Source organism: Scardinius erythrophthalmus (assembly GCF_964197995.2).
Source record: "Scardinius erythrophthalmus genome assembly, chromosome: 13".
Classification (NCBI taxonomy): Eukaryota; Metazoa; Chordata; class Actinopteri; order Cypriniformes; family Leuciscidae; genus Scardinius; species Scardinius erythrophthalmus.
Genome location: NC_138233.1, coordinates 35,474,350 through 35,490,404, shown reverse-complemented (window position 1 = coordinate 35,490,404; position 16,055 = coordinate 35,474,350). Strand labels below are relative to the sequence as shown.

The window sequence follows — 16,055 nt, the reverse complement described above, 5'->3', positions numbered from 1 at the left end:
GAATTGGGTTGGGAAACGCTTAACCACTCCCCTCAAACCGTTAGTCTGCTATGAGCAGAGATGGAGAGGAGGAGCGCTAGAGTAAAACCCTGCCCTCTGTTCAATATTCCGTTTCACTGGGAAATGCGTCACAACACTGGAGAAAAGTCGTTTGCAACTTCCGGTTCACGCGGACTTTAACACGCATAAGAAATTAAGTTTACTCAATTAAAACAATGCGTCATGTAGTCATGTAGTTATACTGGTGGTTGTATGGAATATTTTTACAAAGGTTTAGAGGAAATAAAAAAGTTAATATTACTGGCATATATAAACACAGTTAATATTACTCATAAATATTTGTTTTTAAATGTCCCCCCCCCCCCAATTATTTCTACTCAATTTTATTTGTTAATGTACCAAATGCAGTTACTCAGATCTATTTAATTAGTTTTACTTACATTTACTCAGTTAATAAACTATGTCATTTATTTCACTGCTTAAAAATCTAATTAATATTAATAATAAAGTGTAAAAATGTTTTACCAAACACAAATCATATTAAAAGTTTTTAGAGTGCATCACCACCAGAGTTCATATAGAAAAACATATTCCAGCCAATTTTCAACATTTTAATCACTGTTCTAGAAACATTTGACTCAACTTTGTTCATTTACAATAATATGTTATGATTTGTTCACAAACAACAGGCCCATACAGTTCACAATTAATGTAAATACACAGTCTTACAATGTCATTGCTTTATTCTGCTCTTTCAAATCCTGTAGGAAAATTAACAGTCTTCATAAAGGTCAGTGATATTCTGACAGCTAGTAATCCTCGAACCGGCTTCTGCACTGTACAGATTCTGTCATCATATAGCCTACTCACCCTCATGTTGTTTCAATCCTTTATGAATTTCTTTCTTCTGCTGAATAGAAAGGAAGATATTTAGAAGAATATCAGTAACCAGACAGTTTCTGATCTCATTGACTTCCATAGTAGGAAAAAATATACTATGGAAGTCAATGAGATCAGAAACTGTGGTTACTGATATTCTTCTAAATATCTTCCTTTCTGTTCAGCAGAAGAAAGAAATTCATAAAGGACTGAAACAACATGAGGGTGAGTATATGATGACAGAATTTTCATTTTAAAGTGGAGTATCCCTTTAAAAATTTGCCAACTGCATATAAGTGAATCAGATGTTGGTCATCAAAACATGAAATCTGTATGAAACATATAAACAAATGACACAAAACGTGTATAAATTCTATATGACTTTAATTTGACTAGCATATGATTCAATATAAGAACTTTAAATGATTTATATATGAATTTTATATGAGTTTTATATATTTCTACTAATACCATACACATTTGCATACTTTTGTCATGTAAAACTCATATAAGTCTTTTAACAGTATTCATATATAACGCAAAAATCCCCTACAAGTTGTATGTGTGCTATTTAGTATGTAATGGGCCATAATCGGTCTGATTTTGTATAGGACATGTATTGGCCTTATATGAAACACAGAAGGTAATTCTGGCCGATTTAAGTAAGGAAGCTATGGTTGTTGCTGTATATGAACCATGCAGGGTTTTTTTTCATATGGGAGGGGACAAATGCTGGAACGTGAGGGTGAGTAAATGACAGAATTTTCATTTTTGGGTGAACTATCCCAATAAAATAAATCAGTATTTTGTAATTGGGTATTTTAGTTTGGTTAACAAATCGAGAGCTTAGAATTATAACGTTCTATCTCCGTTTAGGGTAGTTTATTGAGCATCAAAGTTTTTAAACTCGGTTTATGTTTTGTGAGATGGAACCTTTTTATTTTGTTAATAACTACTAACAAAATATTTTTTTTTTTACAAAAATAACACCACACAGGCATTAATAAACACCTAACGGATCAGACTGTCAAAAACTCAATTTCGACCAAAAGTGGAGATAGAACCTTATAATCTAAGCTCACGAAATGTTAAACATTGAAAAAAATAAAGAGAAATTTTGGTTGTTCAAGATCAATAAAATGTTGTGCTAAATCGGAACATGCTTCTTTTTTGCTTATTTTCACAAATAATGTGTTCTTTTTTGTGATGTAGGCCTACACGTGATTAAAACGTTATATTGACGTTCAGGTCTGACTGGACAATTTTGGACCTTTTTAGAACCTTTGTCAAGATGTGTAAACCTCAAGACTTGATTGCCTTTCACGATGTTACACAATAGGTGTGTGATTATTTTACATGCAGGCTTATATATATACACTTAAATTATGCAGCAACACATTTAAACACACAGATGACGACGCATTTAGAAGTCCAGGGACGCGCAGAAAAGACGTGGAATTCACGGCCAGACGTCGGTTCAACTTTAATTTTGGAACTATTTTTCAACCATGACGGGACGTCTCGGACGGACGTCTTTTCAACGGTCATTAAACGTCCAAATGTTTGCTGGGTTAAGTTTGATACCAATATAGGTCTTACTGAAGGCATTTTAATGGTCAAAATATATTTAATACTCAAATATGTTCTAATATTAATAAACAAACGAATTCTGAATATGATTTTTGGGCAAAAGTCAAAGCCCTACTGTTGGGTGATTATTATTATTCATAATATTTACTATTTTAGTGCTTTGTAAGCAATCCACACTCCAAATGAGCCCTTATTCGTTCTGTATATTTGTTCTGACAGTGCAAATGCTGAAATCCTGCTCCCAAATAGGCCCAACGTTGCAATATTACATTTCCTTAAAAACAAGTCCTTAATTATTGGCATCAGAGGCCACAACAACATCTGACATGTGAAAAAAAAAAACCGACATTTTTTTTCTATATTTAGGTCTTACAGGGTTAAACAAGGATTTGGTCATGCTGTAGTGTAGCAACAATCACCAGGCTGTTGGCGCCCTCTGCAGGCATTTGTTATACATTACTTATTATAAGTCATGTTTATATTAAATATATATATATATATATATATATATAAAAATAAACATTTAAAAATGTTCTAAATAACGGTTTGAAAGCATAGTCGTGTTATTCTGTCAATCATTTTGCATGAATATATAAACAGTTGCTTGCCTCAAAGTGAATTCATAATTTTCAGAGCTCAAGTAATAGGATAATATTCATATGAACATATGAGGATTTCACTGGCAAGAAGAAGAACCCTTTTCACAGTGATTTCTGTAAAATAAATCATTTATCCAATTGTCTCTAAATTGTTTTAACGGTCATCAGCATCGTAAATCCTGCAAAGTTTTTTATATTTCCATTTTTTTTTTTTATTATTTACATTTATAACACTATACATTGTATTATATTACCTTTGCATCAAATTACCAAAAAACAAAAAAAAAACTAAACGAGTTACCGCTGTAAAGGTGTTTCTTATACACTGTAAAAAATTATTCTGTGGCTTAGTAAATATTACAGAAATTTTTAACTTTATTAACTTAATAAAATCTCTGTATATCGTTTACTTGATTGTTTGAGTTAAACATACCAAAATAATTGAGTAAAAATCCAACAGTTAATTTTATCTAAAATTTACAGATATATTTAAGTTTTTTTCAATAAAATAATTTAGTATTTGACTAACCAATTATTTCTTTATAATATACTTAATATATATGTGAAATTTCTATCAAAATATTTGAGAATGTTTAATTAAACTGATCTGTTTCAAGAAACAAAAAAATTACTTAATTCAAATCAATATTATTAATATATTTAACACGCTCTTAAAATTGAGTAAGTTTACTCAATTAAAACAATGCCCCCCCTCCCCCACCCTCTGACGTGACGAAAACTCGACGGTTGGAGTGAGCGTGGCTGGTTCAGTGTTGCCAACTTAGCGCCTTTGTCGCTATTTTTAGCGACTTTTCAGACCCCTTCAGCGACAATTTTTCAAAAAAGCGACTAGCGACTAATCTAGCTACTTTTTGAACAAACCTCAGTAACCTCCAAATGTTGCCAGCATGAGTCCTGCGAGCGCGAGGTTTGCTTTCTCCTTGCCGTCACACACCTCTCTCTGCGTCTACCCTGTTCTGTGAATGGCTGAGGGCAGCAGCACGGCAGCTAACAGACGTGAATGAGCAGTGTTGTTTCCACGGATGGACTTATCACTTATCTTTTGTTTATATTTAAAGTATTTAGTTTGAACATTTTATTTTCCTTTCTTTTCTTGTGCTTATTACTTGTAATACTCACTATCACAGTGCTTTAGTTCAGTTCCCGAACTCTCTCAGTTCAGATAATTTTACACATATAAAAAATAGTCATTCAATAGCTACTCGTTCTATTGTCTGACAAAAAAATATAGTAAATGAGAACAGCTTTATTGGACATTCGGCTATATAGCCTATATTATATTATATTATATTATTTTATATTATATTATATTATATTATATATTAAAATATAGTATGTAGGCATGATTTTAATGAGAAAAAACATTAGGCAGGCAGAACGAAAGTACGCCGCGATGACGTCATGAATATGCTAATTGACGTATGACGTCATCTAGCGACATTTAGCTACTTTTAGGGGAGGCGTTAGCTACTTTCCTTTGAAAATAGTTGGCAACACTGGGCTGGTTGAACTCTCCAGTCTCCAGAACAACAGCTCTCTTCTCAGCGTCGCAGATTTGGTGCATTTTCACTGTGAAATTCAGGTTGGTGTATGTTTTATTTTATCTATAAAATCATTACTGTGCTTTAAATCATATTTAATGCAAAACAACATAGCCTACAGAGGCGTAATTCGACACCTAAACGAGACGAGAGCCGCGTTTGTCTTTTTGCGTGATTGAAACGCTTTGCATAAACACATGACTGACTTTCATAATGATAATGAATATAATTATTATCATTTGGATGATAAAATGTCCTCAGAACTATCACTTTTTGTTTATTGGCAGGTTATGTCAGTCGCTCGCAGTATATTTCGGCTGTGCCTCAGACAGTGACTGTGAGTGAAATGCAAGACGGCGGTATGAAGTTCAAAGTTCACCCGCAGAGCGCGAGTCTGTCTCCGGCACGAGGACCAGCGCAGATTCGGTGGATATTGGATAACAGAGTGGTTGATTACACTTGAATTTGGCTACCTGAATGTTTAAATATTTCATTTTTACTTGTTAAATAAGTTTAAATGCAGGCAATATTGTATACATGAAAAAACAGTCTAAAATGTGCTGTATTGCTGTACTCATTGAAAATAAAGGCCAATGTAATGTATAATGGTGGTTGTCTGGAGTACTATTTTTACAAAGGTTTAGAGAAAATAAAAAAGTTAATATTACTCATTAATAAAAACAGTTAATATTACTCATAAATATTGTTTTTTTAATGTTTAAATGTTAAATTATTTCTACTCAATTTTATTTGTTAATGTACCAGATGCAGTTACTCAGATTTACTTAATTTTTTTACTTGCATTTACTCAATTCATACAGTATATTTCATTGATTTCACAGCTTTAAAATTTACTCAATTTTTTTGAGTGTAAAAATGTTTCACCAATAAAATTGAGTAAATAATAGTTAAACTTTTTACAGTGTACAGTGACTGTGGGAGTGACGGATAAACTGACATCTTTCTCTCTTCGGACTGCCGTTATAAATCCCTCTCTATTTTTTCCCTCTTTTTGAAAGTTGTGAAAACTCTATTGTGGAGTTTTTCTTTTGCCATTTGAGCAAATGGAAACACGAAAAATATATTTAATGTAGTCTCTCATTCTCAAGAGTCTATGACTAAAATGTGTCAATTTATGTTGTCTTACATAATTGTAAACGTGGATTCAAACATACTTTCATTATTTTATTACTTATTTAATGGTTACTTGTCAAATTAAAATTAAAAATACAGAAATAAGATTTTTAACCCTTATGTGTCAATGTATAAAGTTACTCTGAGGTCTTTAGAGGACAAGAATGTCCATGTCAAAAAATAAACTGTCATAAACATTTGAAGCTTCGGAGCACAAATTTAATTCTGAAGACCCTCGAGAAGAAGAAGACTCTTGGAAGATTATTGTTGAAAAAAGGTACAAAAGTTAAAAAAGAAAGTTACAGGTTTAAATTTATGAAAATTATTTATAATTTAATAAAAAAATTATATTTAATAAAACATGTTAAACTTAAAAACTGCTACCAAATAAAAGCCATGAATCTAAACAAGTAAAAAAAAAAAAAAAAAAAAAAAGAGCTTTGAGTGAGATTTAGTTTGGGTTCAGTACTAAACTTTCCCAATGAATGACAGCAAAGCTCCACTGGTAAACAGCAGGGATTTGGGATTTTAATATTTGCATCATATATTGCACACACACACACACACACCATTTTTCTAGTACATGCATACAAACCACACTGACATCCACACGAATTATAATTATAGCTGCATCATTTATCCAATTGATACGCAAATACGCAGAAGAAGAAAACATGAATAAAGCGAGTATTTGCTTTATAGGCCAAACCTGAGAAAATGGCGCCATCTTGTGGAAAAGTCCAAATTAAAATTTTGTATCTTTACCAACAGAATAAAAATGTTAAATCTTTGTTTGTTAAATGGCCCTGGGATAAAAAAAAATAAACAAAGAAATTTAGTTTTCAATGGGGAGGGTGAAATAAGAAAATTGCAATAAAAATAAACACTTGTGCCAAAATCTAGGAAGTTGGCATTAACACAGGAATGATGAATTAAAAAATAATGACAGAAAATGCTAAAAAAAAAAAAAAAAACCTGAAAAAGACAAAAATGTCCTTTAGGACGCACAAGGGTTAAGTCGGCTCTAAATTTTACATTTAAGTGTGATTGATCAATGAGACCCTATTATTACAGTATTGTTACTGAAGAATAATTTGCAAAACTGAATTAGGAAGCAGAAGCAGAATCAGATTTAACTGTGATTTTCTGCTGTAATAAAGAGTTTAACTGGTAAGATCCTCAGAGGAGGAGTTGTGCAGTAATTATATAAGAATGGAAAGACTGTGTCGTTGAAGGTGGATGTGAATGTGAGAAAATGTGTGTTAGTTACAGGATCAGAGAATGACACTGTTCCTCTGTCATAGTCCAGCTGAACTCTCACATGCTGAAGCTTCTGTTTAACAGTAAAGACAGTGTCGGGTTGCTCTGGGGATTGTGAGCTGTATTCGCTGTTCATGTACCACACATACCAGACATTAGACTTAAAGAAAATCTCTCCCTTCCTTTGGTTTGATGCTGTTGTTATTCCAAGACTCCAGAATGTATTGTCTCCAACCTCCACATCCCAGCAGTGTGTTCCTGAGTTAAAGCCCTCAGATCCCAGGACACATGGATACTCATCAAACCTCTCTGGATTATCAGGAAGTGTTTTATATACATCACTGTATGACACACTGGTCAGATCAGCAGAGAGTGTGAGACAACGGTGTGCTGTGTTTGGATCCAGAGTCAACGGAGCTGCGAAGAGAATAACATCAGATTACAGGATGAAATATGATGTTATTAGAAATGTAAATGTAAAACACATATAAAGATTTTGTTGAAAGAAATCATAAATCATATAATGGTCTCTCAGTTACTGTCAAATATGATATATATATACCACCATTTCCATAGTTACATGTCACTGGCAACACACAAGAACTGTGAGGAGGGCTAAAAAGAAAAGTGTTCCTCCATGGACACCCCTTTAATCAAGGTACACATACACTGTAAAAAATTATATGATCAATAAGTTGTGACAACATATGTTTTACAAACTTTAACTCAAGTTAAGCAATAAGTTCAGCTTATTTACGTCAGTTTAATGTAATTTAAGTTGAATTGACTTAAACATCCAAATTGATTTTACTTAAAAAAAAAGGGGGGGGGGGTTCGCTAAAGAACCCTTCAGCGAACAGTTTTTTATGAACATCATTTAAGAACCTTTTTCCACTACAAAGAACCTTTTGTGTTCTATGGATGTTAAAGGTTCTTTATGGAACCATTAATGCCAATAAAGAACCGTGTATAGCAAAATAAATAGGCTTCACATCCGATTTCTTTTGTGGATGTCAAAGGCCTTTGGTTGGACAAAGAGACTGTCCAGATATTCTATTTGAAATGGTCTCTCAGTTTCTGTCAGAATGGATTGAGGCTTCAGGTTTGATATCAGTATTCAATAAACACTATAGTATTCTAATACATAAACATAAATCATGAGGAATAGACTTTTCATTATGAGTTCGCTGTATGATCTGATGATTTTCTGAAATACAGTTCAGATTCACTTGGAAATTATTAAATATATTTCTATCAAATGTTGCTGTTGTGTATGTTTATATGTGAACTATCTTCTGCACTGGTGTCAAATCTGCTAAGACTCACTGTGTTGGACAGTTTTCAGCATCTTCTTCCAGACTCTGAACGGCAGGTTACCTAGATAACTCGACACATGAATCAAAGCTCCAGAACTCATCCGTGGATCCGGCTGTGAGATCTGGACTCTGAGGAACATTCAGGAGTCAGAACTGCAGTGAGTTTGAGTTCAGATCCACTGAGAGAAGAGATACGAGCAGCTCACTCACCTTTCCATCGTGACTTTATAGTTCTGGAAAATATAGAGTTTGAAAACATTTTAATATCTTATCAAACACTCTCAGTGTCAATGAGTCTCTCTATACAAGTTGTTTTCTGCACAGAGAATGAAGCCAGATTGATTTGTCACCTTTAGAAACGAGACGTCATTGTCTTTCATCATCTCCTCCATGTCTCTGATTGTGTGTGAAAGAGCTGAGATGTGTGTGTTCATCTCCTCCAGCTTCTCCTTCATCCTCTGCTTCTTCTGCTCCTCTTCCTCTCTCAGTGCAGTGATTGTAGCTTCTTCTTCGTCTCTGAGAAACTGATGAAGCTTCTCAAACTCTTCTTTAATCTGACGCTCTGTGTGCTCAGCTTGAGACTGAAATCAAATCACATTCACTTCACAGTCAGCGCTGTATGAACACACACTCCACTAATGTCAATAATAAACTCTGTGTGTGAATGTTGAGTATTTAACTCTTTATATCCTCACCTTGATGTGTTTAATAGTTTTATCACACTTTTTCTTCATTTCTTCTCCATGTTTGAGCTTGTTTTGTAAGGACGTCAGTGCTGTATTAAATTCCTCCTACAGGTTAAGATGAAAATCTGTGAAACTTATTCAGCTATAAGAGGTTTAAACATTGTATGTTTGGATGATTTTATTGTTATATTATTTATATGTTGAATGGGTCATTCTCATTGAAGCATTTGTGTCTGAAAATGGCAGGATATATATTTTTAATTATTTAATTTGGAAAGGATGAACATCAAGATATCATGTTTTCATCAAACAAATATGGTTTTTGCAATGGCCAATTCTTAATTATTATATCCATGCATTTATAAATTAGTGGTTGTGCAAATAAAAATACAGAAAGTGAAAGAAATCATTTTTGGTGTGTCTTGTAATAAATCATATTATTAATGAAAAAAAAAAAAAAGATAACCCATGACATTTCTATTTTTAAATTATGTTTTACTAACAAAGTTCGGGAGAAGTAGTTCAGATAATTAACCTAATTGTCATGGGAGGAGTTCATCCAGTCAACTCAGTTAACATCAGGATGTATGTTATATACAGCAGTTTTTAATACTATCCTATGACAGTTTTCCAGCATCACTTCACCACAGTTCACCACCCCATCTCCTCATTTACATTTACAGTCCTATCCCAAACCTGGGATGGGGGAGCACTCTGGGTTCAAGGCCAAATTCCCCTCGGACAGCAAGCCAAAATCCTTTACTCTAATTATATGTAACTCACACAAAATATGAAGGGCTTCCCTCTCTATACACTGCATTGTGTGCACAATTATTAGGCATTCATTTTATTATTGAACAACCACAGTGCTCTCAGTCAAACCAAAATGCTAATAAACCTCAAACCTGAATATTTAAGGAAGTAAAAGTTTGGCTTTCTATGTACAATATCTATGTGTGCACAATTACTGGGCAACTCTGTGCAGAATTATTATGCAGAAAAATAAAAAATTTCCCATCTCACTTGTTTATTTTCATCTGTTAAAGTGAGAATAATAAACAAACAACTCAATTTACAGATGAACATTTCTGACATTTAAAGAAACGAATAGTGACCAATATAGCCACCCTTCTTTTCAATAACAGTTATGAGCCTTCCATTCATTGAGTCTGTCAGTTTCTTGATCGGTTGATGATCGACTCTTTGTGCAGCAGCCACCATAGCCTCCCATACACTGTTCAGAGAGGAGTACTGTTTTCCTTCACAGTGAATCTCCTGTTTAAGAAGGGCCCACAAGTTCTCAATAGGGTTTAGATCAGGTGAGGATGGGGGTCATGTCATTATTCTTTCATTTTTAAGGCATTTACTGGCTAGTACATTGATGCATGCGATGGAGCATTGTCCTGCATAAAAATCATGGTCTTCTTAAAGGATACAGTCTTTTTCTTGTACCACTGATTGAAGAAGTATCTTCTGAAAACTGGCAGTAGGTTTGGGAGTTTATTTTGAGTCCATCTTCAACCCGAAAATGTCCAACTAGCTCATCTTTAATAATAGCAGCTCATACCAGTATACCCCACCTCCACCTTGCTGTCGTCTGAGTCGAGGTGGAGCTCTGTGCCCGTTACTGATCCAGCCGCGGACCCATCCATCTGGTCCGTCAAGACTCACTCAATCTCATCAGTCCATTAAACCTTTGAAAAATCTGTCTTTAGATATTTCTTGGCCCAGTCTTGACGTTTCAACTTATGTTTCTTGTTCAGTGGTGGTTGGGTTTAGTCTTCCTTACCTTGGCCATGTCCCTGAGCACTGAACACCTCGTTCTTCTGGGCACTCCAGGTAGATTGCAGTTCTGGAATATGACAGCACTGGAGGATAATGGGTTCCTGTAGCTTCACGTTTGATTCTTCTCAAATCTTTGGCAGTTCATTTGCTTTACTTTTCTCAACACGTTTCTTGCGACTCTGCTGACTATTTGCAACAAAATGGTTCTGATGGGTCTGTGGTCACGCCCCAATATCTTAGCAATTTTAAAGAGTGCTGCATCCCTCTGAAAGACTTCCGAGTCAGTTAAATCTCTTTTTTTTTGGCACATTTTGCCTGAGGAAAAGAAGCTGCCTAATAATTATGCTCTCCTTGATATAGGGTGTTGATCTCCTTAGGCCACACCCTCCCTCATTACACACATACACATCACCTGATCTGCTTAAATCCAATAAGCATTCAAGTTTATACAACTTGGAGTTGGAAAAAATGCATAAAAATTATGATATGGTCAAAATACTCACTTGCCTAATAATTCTGCACACAGTGCGCTTGGACGTCATTCATTCAGAATCTTGACTGAAGCAACTTGCCATTGTAAGATGCAATCTCTTGTTTCCTCATCTCAGGGAACTGAGGTAACGTGAGTAACCGGACACATTCCCTTTTAATCCTTTTCACTTTGACATTGCGTTTGCTAACGCTTATGGGGAAAGTATAAAATCACGCTGTGTTACAGCAAGGGATCCTGGCTCGACTAAGTATGTCAAGTTTCACACACAGATTGAAATGAGCGTGGCAATAGAGTGGTGCAGGTATGACAACACTGTCAGCATCTCCACCAGTTCTGGGAACCACGGCTGGTTGGATCATTTCAGTGCCACTAACAGAACTGATTCTCTCTCCTCTCTGATTTGGCAAAGCACACAAGGCAGAAGTTTCATTGGAAGAAAAGGCATACTTGTGTGCTTTTGGCCAGGTGTGAGCGAGTGCATCTACCCCCCGGGGAGATTGTGTCAACGAATAAAACAGCGGGCAGTGAGTGTTCTCCGTGGATGCAACATTTATGATAACATTTTGTAGGCCAAAATGCGGAAGGGAGTTGCATTTTGGCACTTCCGGTTTCCATCATCCCGAAGTCATTGGATTTTTTTAATGGGATTTTGTTTAAATGCCTGAAGTAAGGTCTGTGGTGAACAAACAGAACTGTGGATTTTTTTTAAGCTGTTACGTATCTTGAAAAAGCCTGTTGCTAAGTGGCTAAATGGGACAGAGGCTGTCGAGGAGGGTGGCGGTTCAGCTTTCTTGCTCCCTTTAACTCTTTCCACGCCAACGTTTTTAAAAAAAAGCTGCCAGTCTTCGCCAGTGTTTTTGATCATTTTCACAAACATTTAATGGCCCCCAGAATATTTGTTTGTATAAATATTTGAACATGCAATATATCAATAGAATGAATTGACCCTCTGGTTTTAAATAAAAAATAAAAACGTTTTATTATATCTTCATGCATTCTTTTTTTATCAATACTTGAATGTGGGTAAATTTCATAAAAAAAGCTAAATTTTGAGCAAAAAGCTGAGAAAATCATGTTTTTGTTTAAGACTACATCTGGATGATTCAGAACAATGATCAAAACACAGATGGAGTGCGTCGAGTCCATTAACACCCCTAATGCTTGCACAGTAATATACCTCATCCTCGGTCGACATTTCATTCAGTAACATTTGGCAGTTTTGATTCATATGCTGGTGATCACGTCATTTTACATATGCATATGATTGCATAAGAGATCACTTGTTTCTGCATATTCTTCGCATGTCTTTTATCGGATCACATGGGCGGGAAAGCTTTTTTTTTATTTATTTTTTTACAAATGGCAGAAATTTTCATCAATGGCGGGGAAAGGGTTAAGAATTGTACCACTAGGTCATTTCTGCCGACTGGGCGATTATCGACGTGCACGTGGAATGCTGTTATAGTGGCCACATACACTTTCACTGTGGATGGCATACGGCCTCTATCAAGGAGGGCAATAATTATTGGTGTTAGCAGTTAAATGGGTCTTCTACCCACGACCTGCACCAATTTGTGAAAACTCTCAATTTATGTGTGTAAAGTGTAATGGAAATATTTGATTTCCATTGATCTTCAACATATATTGCAAAGTAATGTGTCACGTGTCTAATATTGTCAATGTGTGAAACAAGATATGTATGTACGTGCCTGGGGAGGGGCTTGGTGTGACGCTTCAGGAACATATGGGACAGGATCTTTGACCCTAGTATCTGACAGTTTGTGTCTTTAGGTATAGAAACTTGAACAGCAATGGGTCCCTTATCTATATGGGTCAAAGAAACAGCCGCTGGGAAGGAACCTTTAAACAGGGTATAAAGCTGCCCATCTCTTCCTGTCTGTGTGTCACTCACCCTACAGCGTAACTTCTGTGTGGTAGACTGAACCTTCTTGCAAGAATAAATACTTTTAAAAGACCATTTGATTTAGAGTGTCTCTTACGCAGTGATGATAATTTAATAGAAATTTTGCCACAACAAAAGACACCTTGTAGAAGGAGCCCTGGCCTCAGAGATAGTGTTCAATAGCTCTGAGAGACCACACCTGAGGCTGGAGAGCTCCGTCGAGCGGCCAGACATGAAGATTTCATGACTCTGTTGGGGTTCCATATCATGAGGGAGGGAGTGCTTGAGAGAGGAGGTCTCTCCTCAGGGGGATAGTCCACAGAGGGGCTGTCAGCATCTCTACCAGTTCTGGGAACCACGGCTGGTTGGATCATTTCAGTGCCACTAACAGAACTGATTCTCTCTCCTCTCTGATTTTAAGCACACAAGGCAGAAGTTTCATTGGAGGAGAGGCATAATTGTGTGCTTTTGGCCAGGTGTGAGCGAGTGCATCTACCCCCCAGGGGAGATTGTGTCAACGAATAAAACAGCGGGCAGTGAGTGTTCTCCGTGGATGCAAAGAGATCCACCTCAGCCCTTCTGAATGCACTCCAAATCATATTGACAGTCAAAGGGTGTAATCTCCACTCTCCGTGGATCACCCCGCCCCTTGATTGCATGTCCACGCCAATTTTTAGGCATCCGGGGACATGTAAAGCTTGAAAGTATTGATGTAGTACTCAAGACCGATTTCTGCTTTCTCGGACTCGACTCGGACTTGTACCTTTAAAGACTCGGTCTTGACTCGGACTCGACCCTTCAAAGACTCGGTCTTGACTCGGAAGAATAGGCGGTCTCGTCCCCATCACTAGTCCACAAGAATACATACCACTAGAAAATTTAAATTTGCTCTGCATGTCCTAACTATGATTAAAAAAGTCAGGGTGGGCTTAACATGTTGATGACAGAGCAGCACTGTTGAAGCAGTTTAGAAAAATAGGCAGAAGATGATGCATGTGGGAGGGATTTTTTTAATGATAGTAAAAGCATAAGTCCATATTAAGACGTTAAGACTGCTCCTCTAAACAATTCCAATCTAGCTTAGTCTGTAGGCCTAACTGTTGATTATTAACTGGGGTGATATTAAACCATGAATATGAAAACTGACACGTTTTTATGGTCTTGGTCTCGACTCCTAAAGACTCGGTCTCGACTCGGACTTGCTTCCTTAAAGACTCGGTCTTGACTCGGACTCGACTGAATTTGAAAACCACGGACTTGGTCTCGACTCGGACTCGACCCTTCAAAGACTCGGCCTTGACTCGGACTCGACCCTTCAAAGACTCGGTCTTGACTCGGACTCGGCATAGGCGGTCTCGTCCCCATCACTACTTGAAAGGAGAGGAGCTGTTTATCTGCCCACAGAAGAAGGTCCTCCCCTAGCCAAAGCAGAGTCCGCGAGCTCACACCCCCTTGGTGATTTATAAATGGTACCACTGTCATGTTGTCCGTCCTGAAGAGAAAGTGACAGTGGAGAATGTCTGGGAGAAAGCACACGAGCGCTAGCTGTACAGCACAGAGCTCCAGACAGTGTTTTTGTCACGACTTCTCCGTTTCTGACCACGTCCAGACTTCTTCAGAAGCTCGTCTTCGGTGCTGGGTGCAGCTTTCCTCCCCCGAGAGACAGCGTCAGGAAAGCAGCGTGGCCTGCTGTCCCTGTCAGGGCAGGGCCTCTGACTCTTCGTGCCATGACGATGCTTCGGGCACGGCTATCTTGGTCTCACCACCGGTTCATGATCGTGCCAAGCAGCAGCAGAAGGGACAGTTTAAAAAGGAGGAGCGGAGGCATAAAAGGAGGAGCGACGATCGTGAAGGATAAGAGAGGACCAGGCCTGGACTGTTTTATTTGATATTTTGTTGTATTATGTGTGGTGGAAGTTATCCATGAGGGGCTGCTGTCTTTACTTTCATTTTGTGTTTATTTATTTATTAAAGTCTTTAAATGTTCACCGGTTCTCGCCTCCTTCTTCCCATGAACTACGATATACAAAGGCTTCAGTAGTATTTGGAGTAAGCGTTAGCAAACGCAATGTCGAAGTGAACCGAATCGAAAGGGAACTGTTCATGTTTAGCACTGTTTTTAGCATATGGCATGAGAGACATTGGTCTTACCTTGTAAGATGAAAGCACTTCACTGATGGGTCTGAATGTGTGATTGGTGTGTTTCTCTGAGTCTCTGCACACTAAACACACAGGCTGTTTGTCCTCCAGACAGAAGAGTTTGAGTTTCTCACTGTGTAAACTGCAGATCTGGAGATTTCCCTCCTTTATAAATGAATCACACAAGTTTTTTAAAACGAGATTAATTGGAGGATGTTCATTTGAGGATCTTCTCCTGCAGACAGGACACTCCTGAGTTCCTTTAGTTTTCCAGAACTGTTGTAGACACTCTTTACAAATACTGTGACTACAGGACAGAAAAACAGGAGTCTTGAAGATTTCACAGCAAACTGGACAAGAAAGCTCTTCCACAGATTTTGAATCCATTTCCTCGTCTTGTAAAAGATCCAATGATCTACAATTTACTTTCACTTTCTGAACTTTGGTTTAAAGAGTAAATAACAATTACAATCAAAATATAATCTGTGGGTTCATTCAGAAATACACAGCAATCCTAATATAATGTGTCCTCCTCTGTTCTTCACGACTCGTTTTAGCTTTCAGTGAAAATGAAAGATAGAAATAATGACTAGTCATTTCCTGGTAGGTTCTGTAAAAGGGTGGAGATTCTGAAGACAGACTGGATACTCATATTATTTTATCTGTGCTTTCAAGCAAGCTCTGGACTAATGAACTTAGTAAAGAATCA

At 36.8% G+C, this 16,055-nt stretch overlaps 1 protein-coding gene and 1 long non-coding RNA gene across 2 annotated transcripts; one reads left to right on the top strand and one right to left on the bottom strand.

The window, feature by feature from the left end:
* The first annotated feature begins 3,899 nt into the window (after positions 1 to 3,899).
* Positions 3,900 to 5,236, top strand: LOC308700875. Its single transcript, XR_014031366.1, has 2 exons — positions 3,900 to 4,671; positions 4,918 to 5,236. It is a non-coding gene; the product is annotated as an uncharacterized lncRNA (long non-coding RNA).
* Positions 5,237 to 6,268: 1,032 nt separating this feature from the next.
* Positions 6,269 to 15,948, bottom strand: LOC308700873 (nuclear factor 7, brain-like). The gene is made up of 6 exons (XM_081382732.1): positions 15,359 to 15,948; positions 9,036 to 9,131; positions 8,691 to 8,921; positions 8,551 to 8,573; positions 8,351 to 8,469; positions 6,269 to 7,441 (listed from the first exon to the last, which is right to left on the bottom strand). Exons 1-6 carry the CDS (start codon positions 15,731 to 15,733, stop codon positions 6,897 to 6,899), a joined length of 1,389 nt encoding a protein of 462 aa, XP_081238858.1. The 5' UTR covers positions 15,734 to 15,948; the 3' UTR covers positions 6,269 to 6,896.
* Between the last annotated feature and the right edge of the window lie 107 nt (positions 15,949 to 16,055).

Bases quoted from the DNA above. Each gene is read 5' to 3' on its own strand.
- LOC308700873 (XM_081382732.1), bottom strand. From the start codon at position 15,733: ATGGATTCAAAATCTGTGGAAGAGCTTTCTTGTCCAGTTTGCTGTGAA. The intron at 9,132-15,358 runs GTAAGACCAATG...CTTAACCTGTAG, and splicing joins AAGTGCTTTCATCTTACAAG to GAGGAATTTAATACAGCACT. The intron at 8,574-8,690 runs GTGACAAATCAA...TATATTTTCCAG, and splicing joins ATGACGTCTCGTTTCTAAAG to AACTATAAAGTCACGATGGA.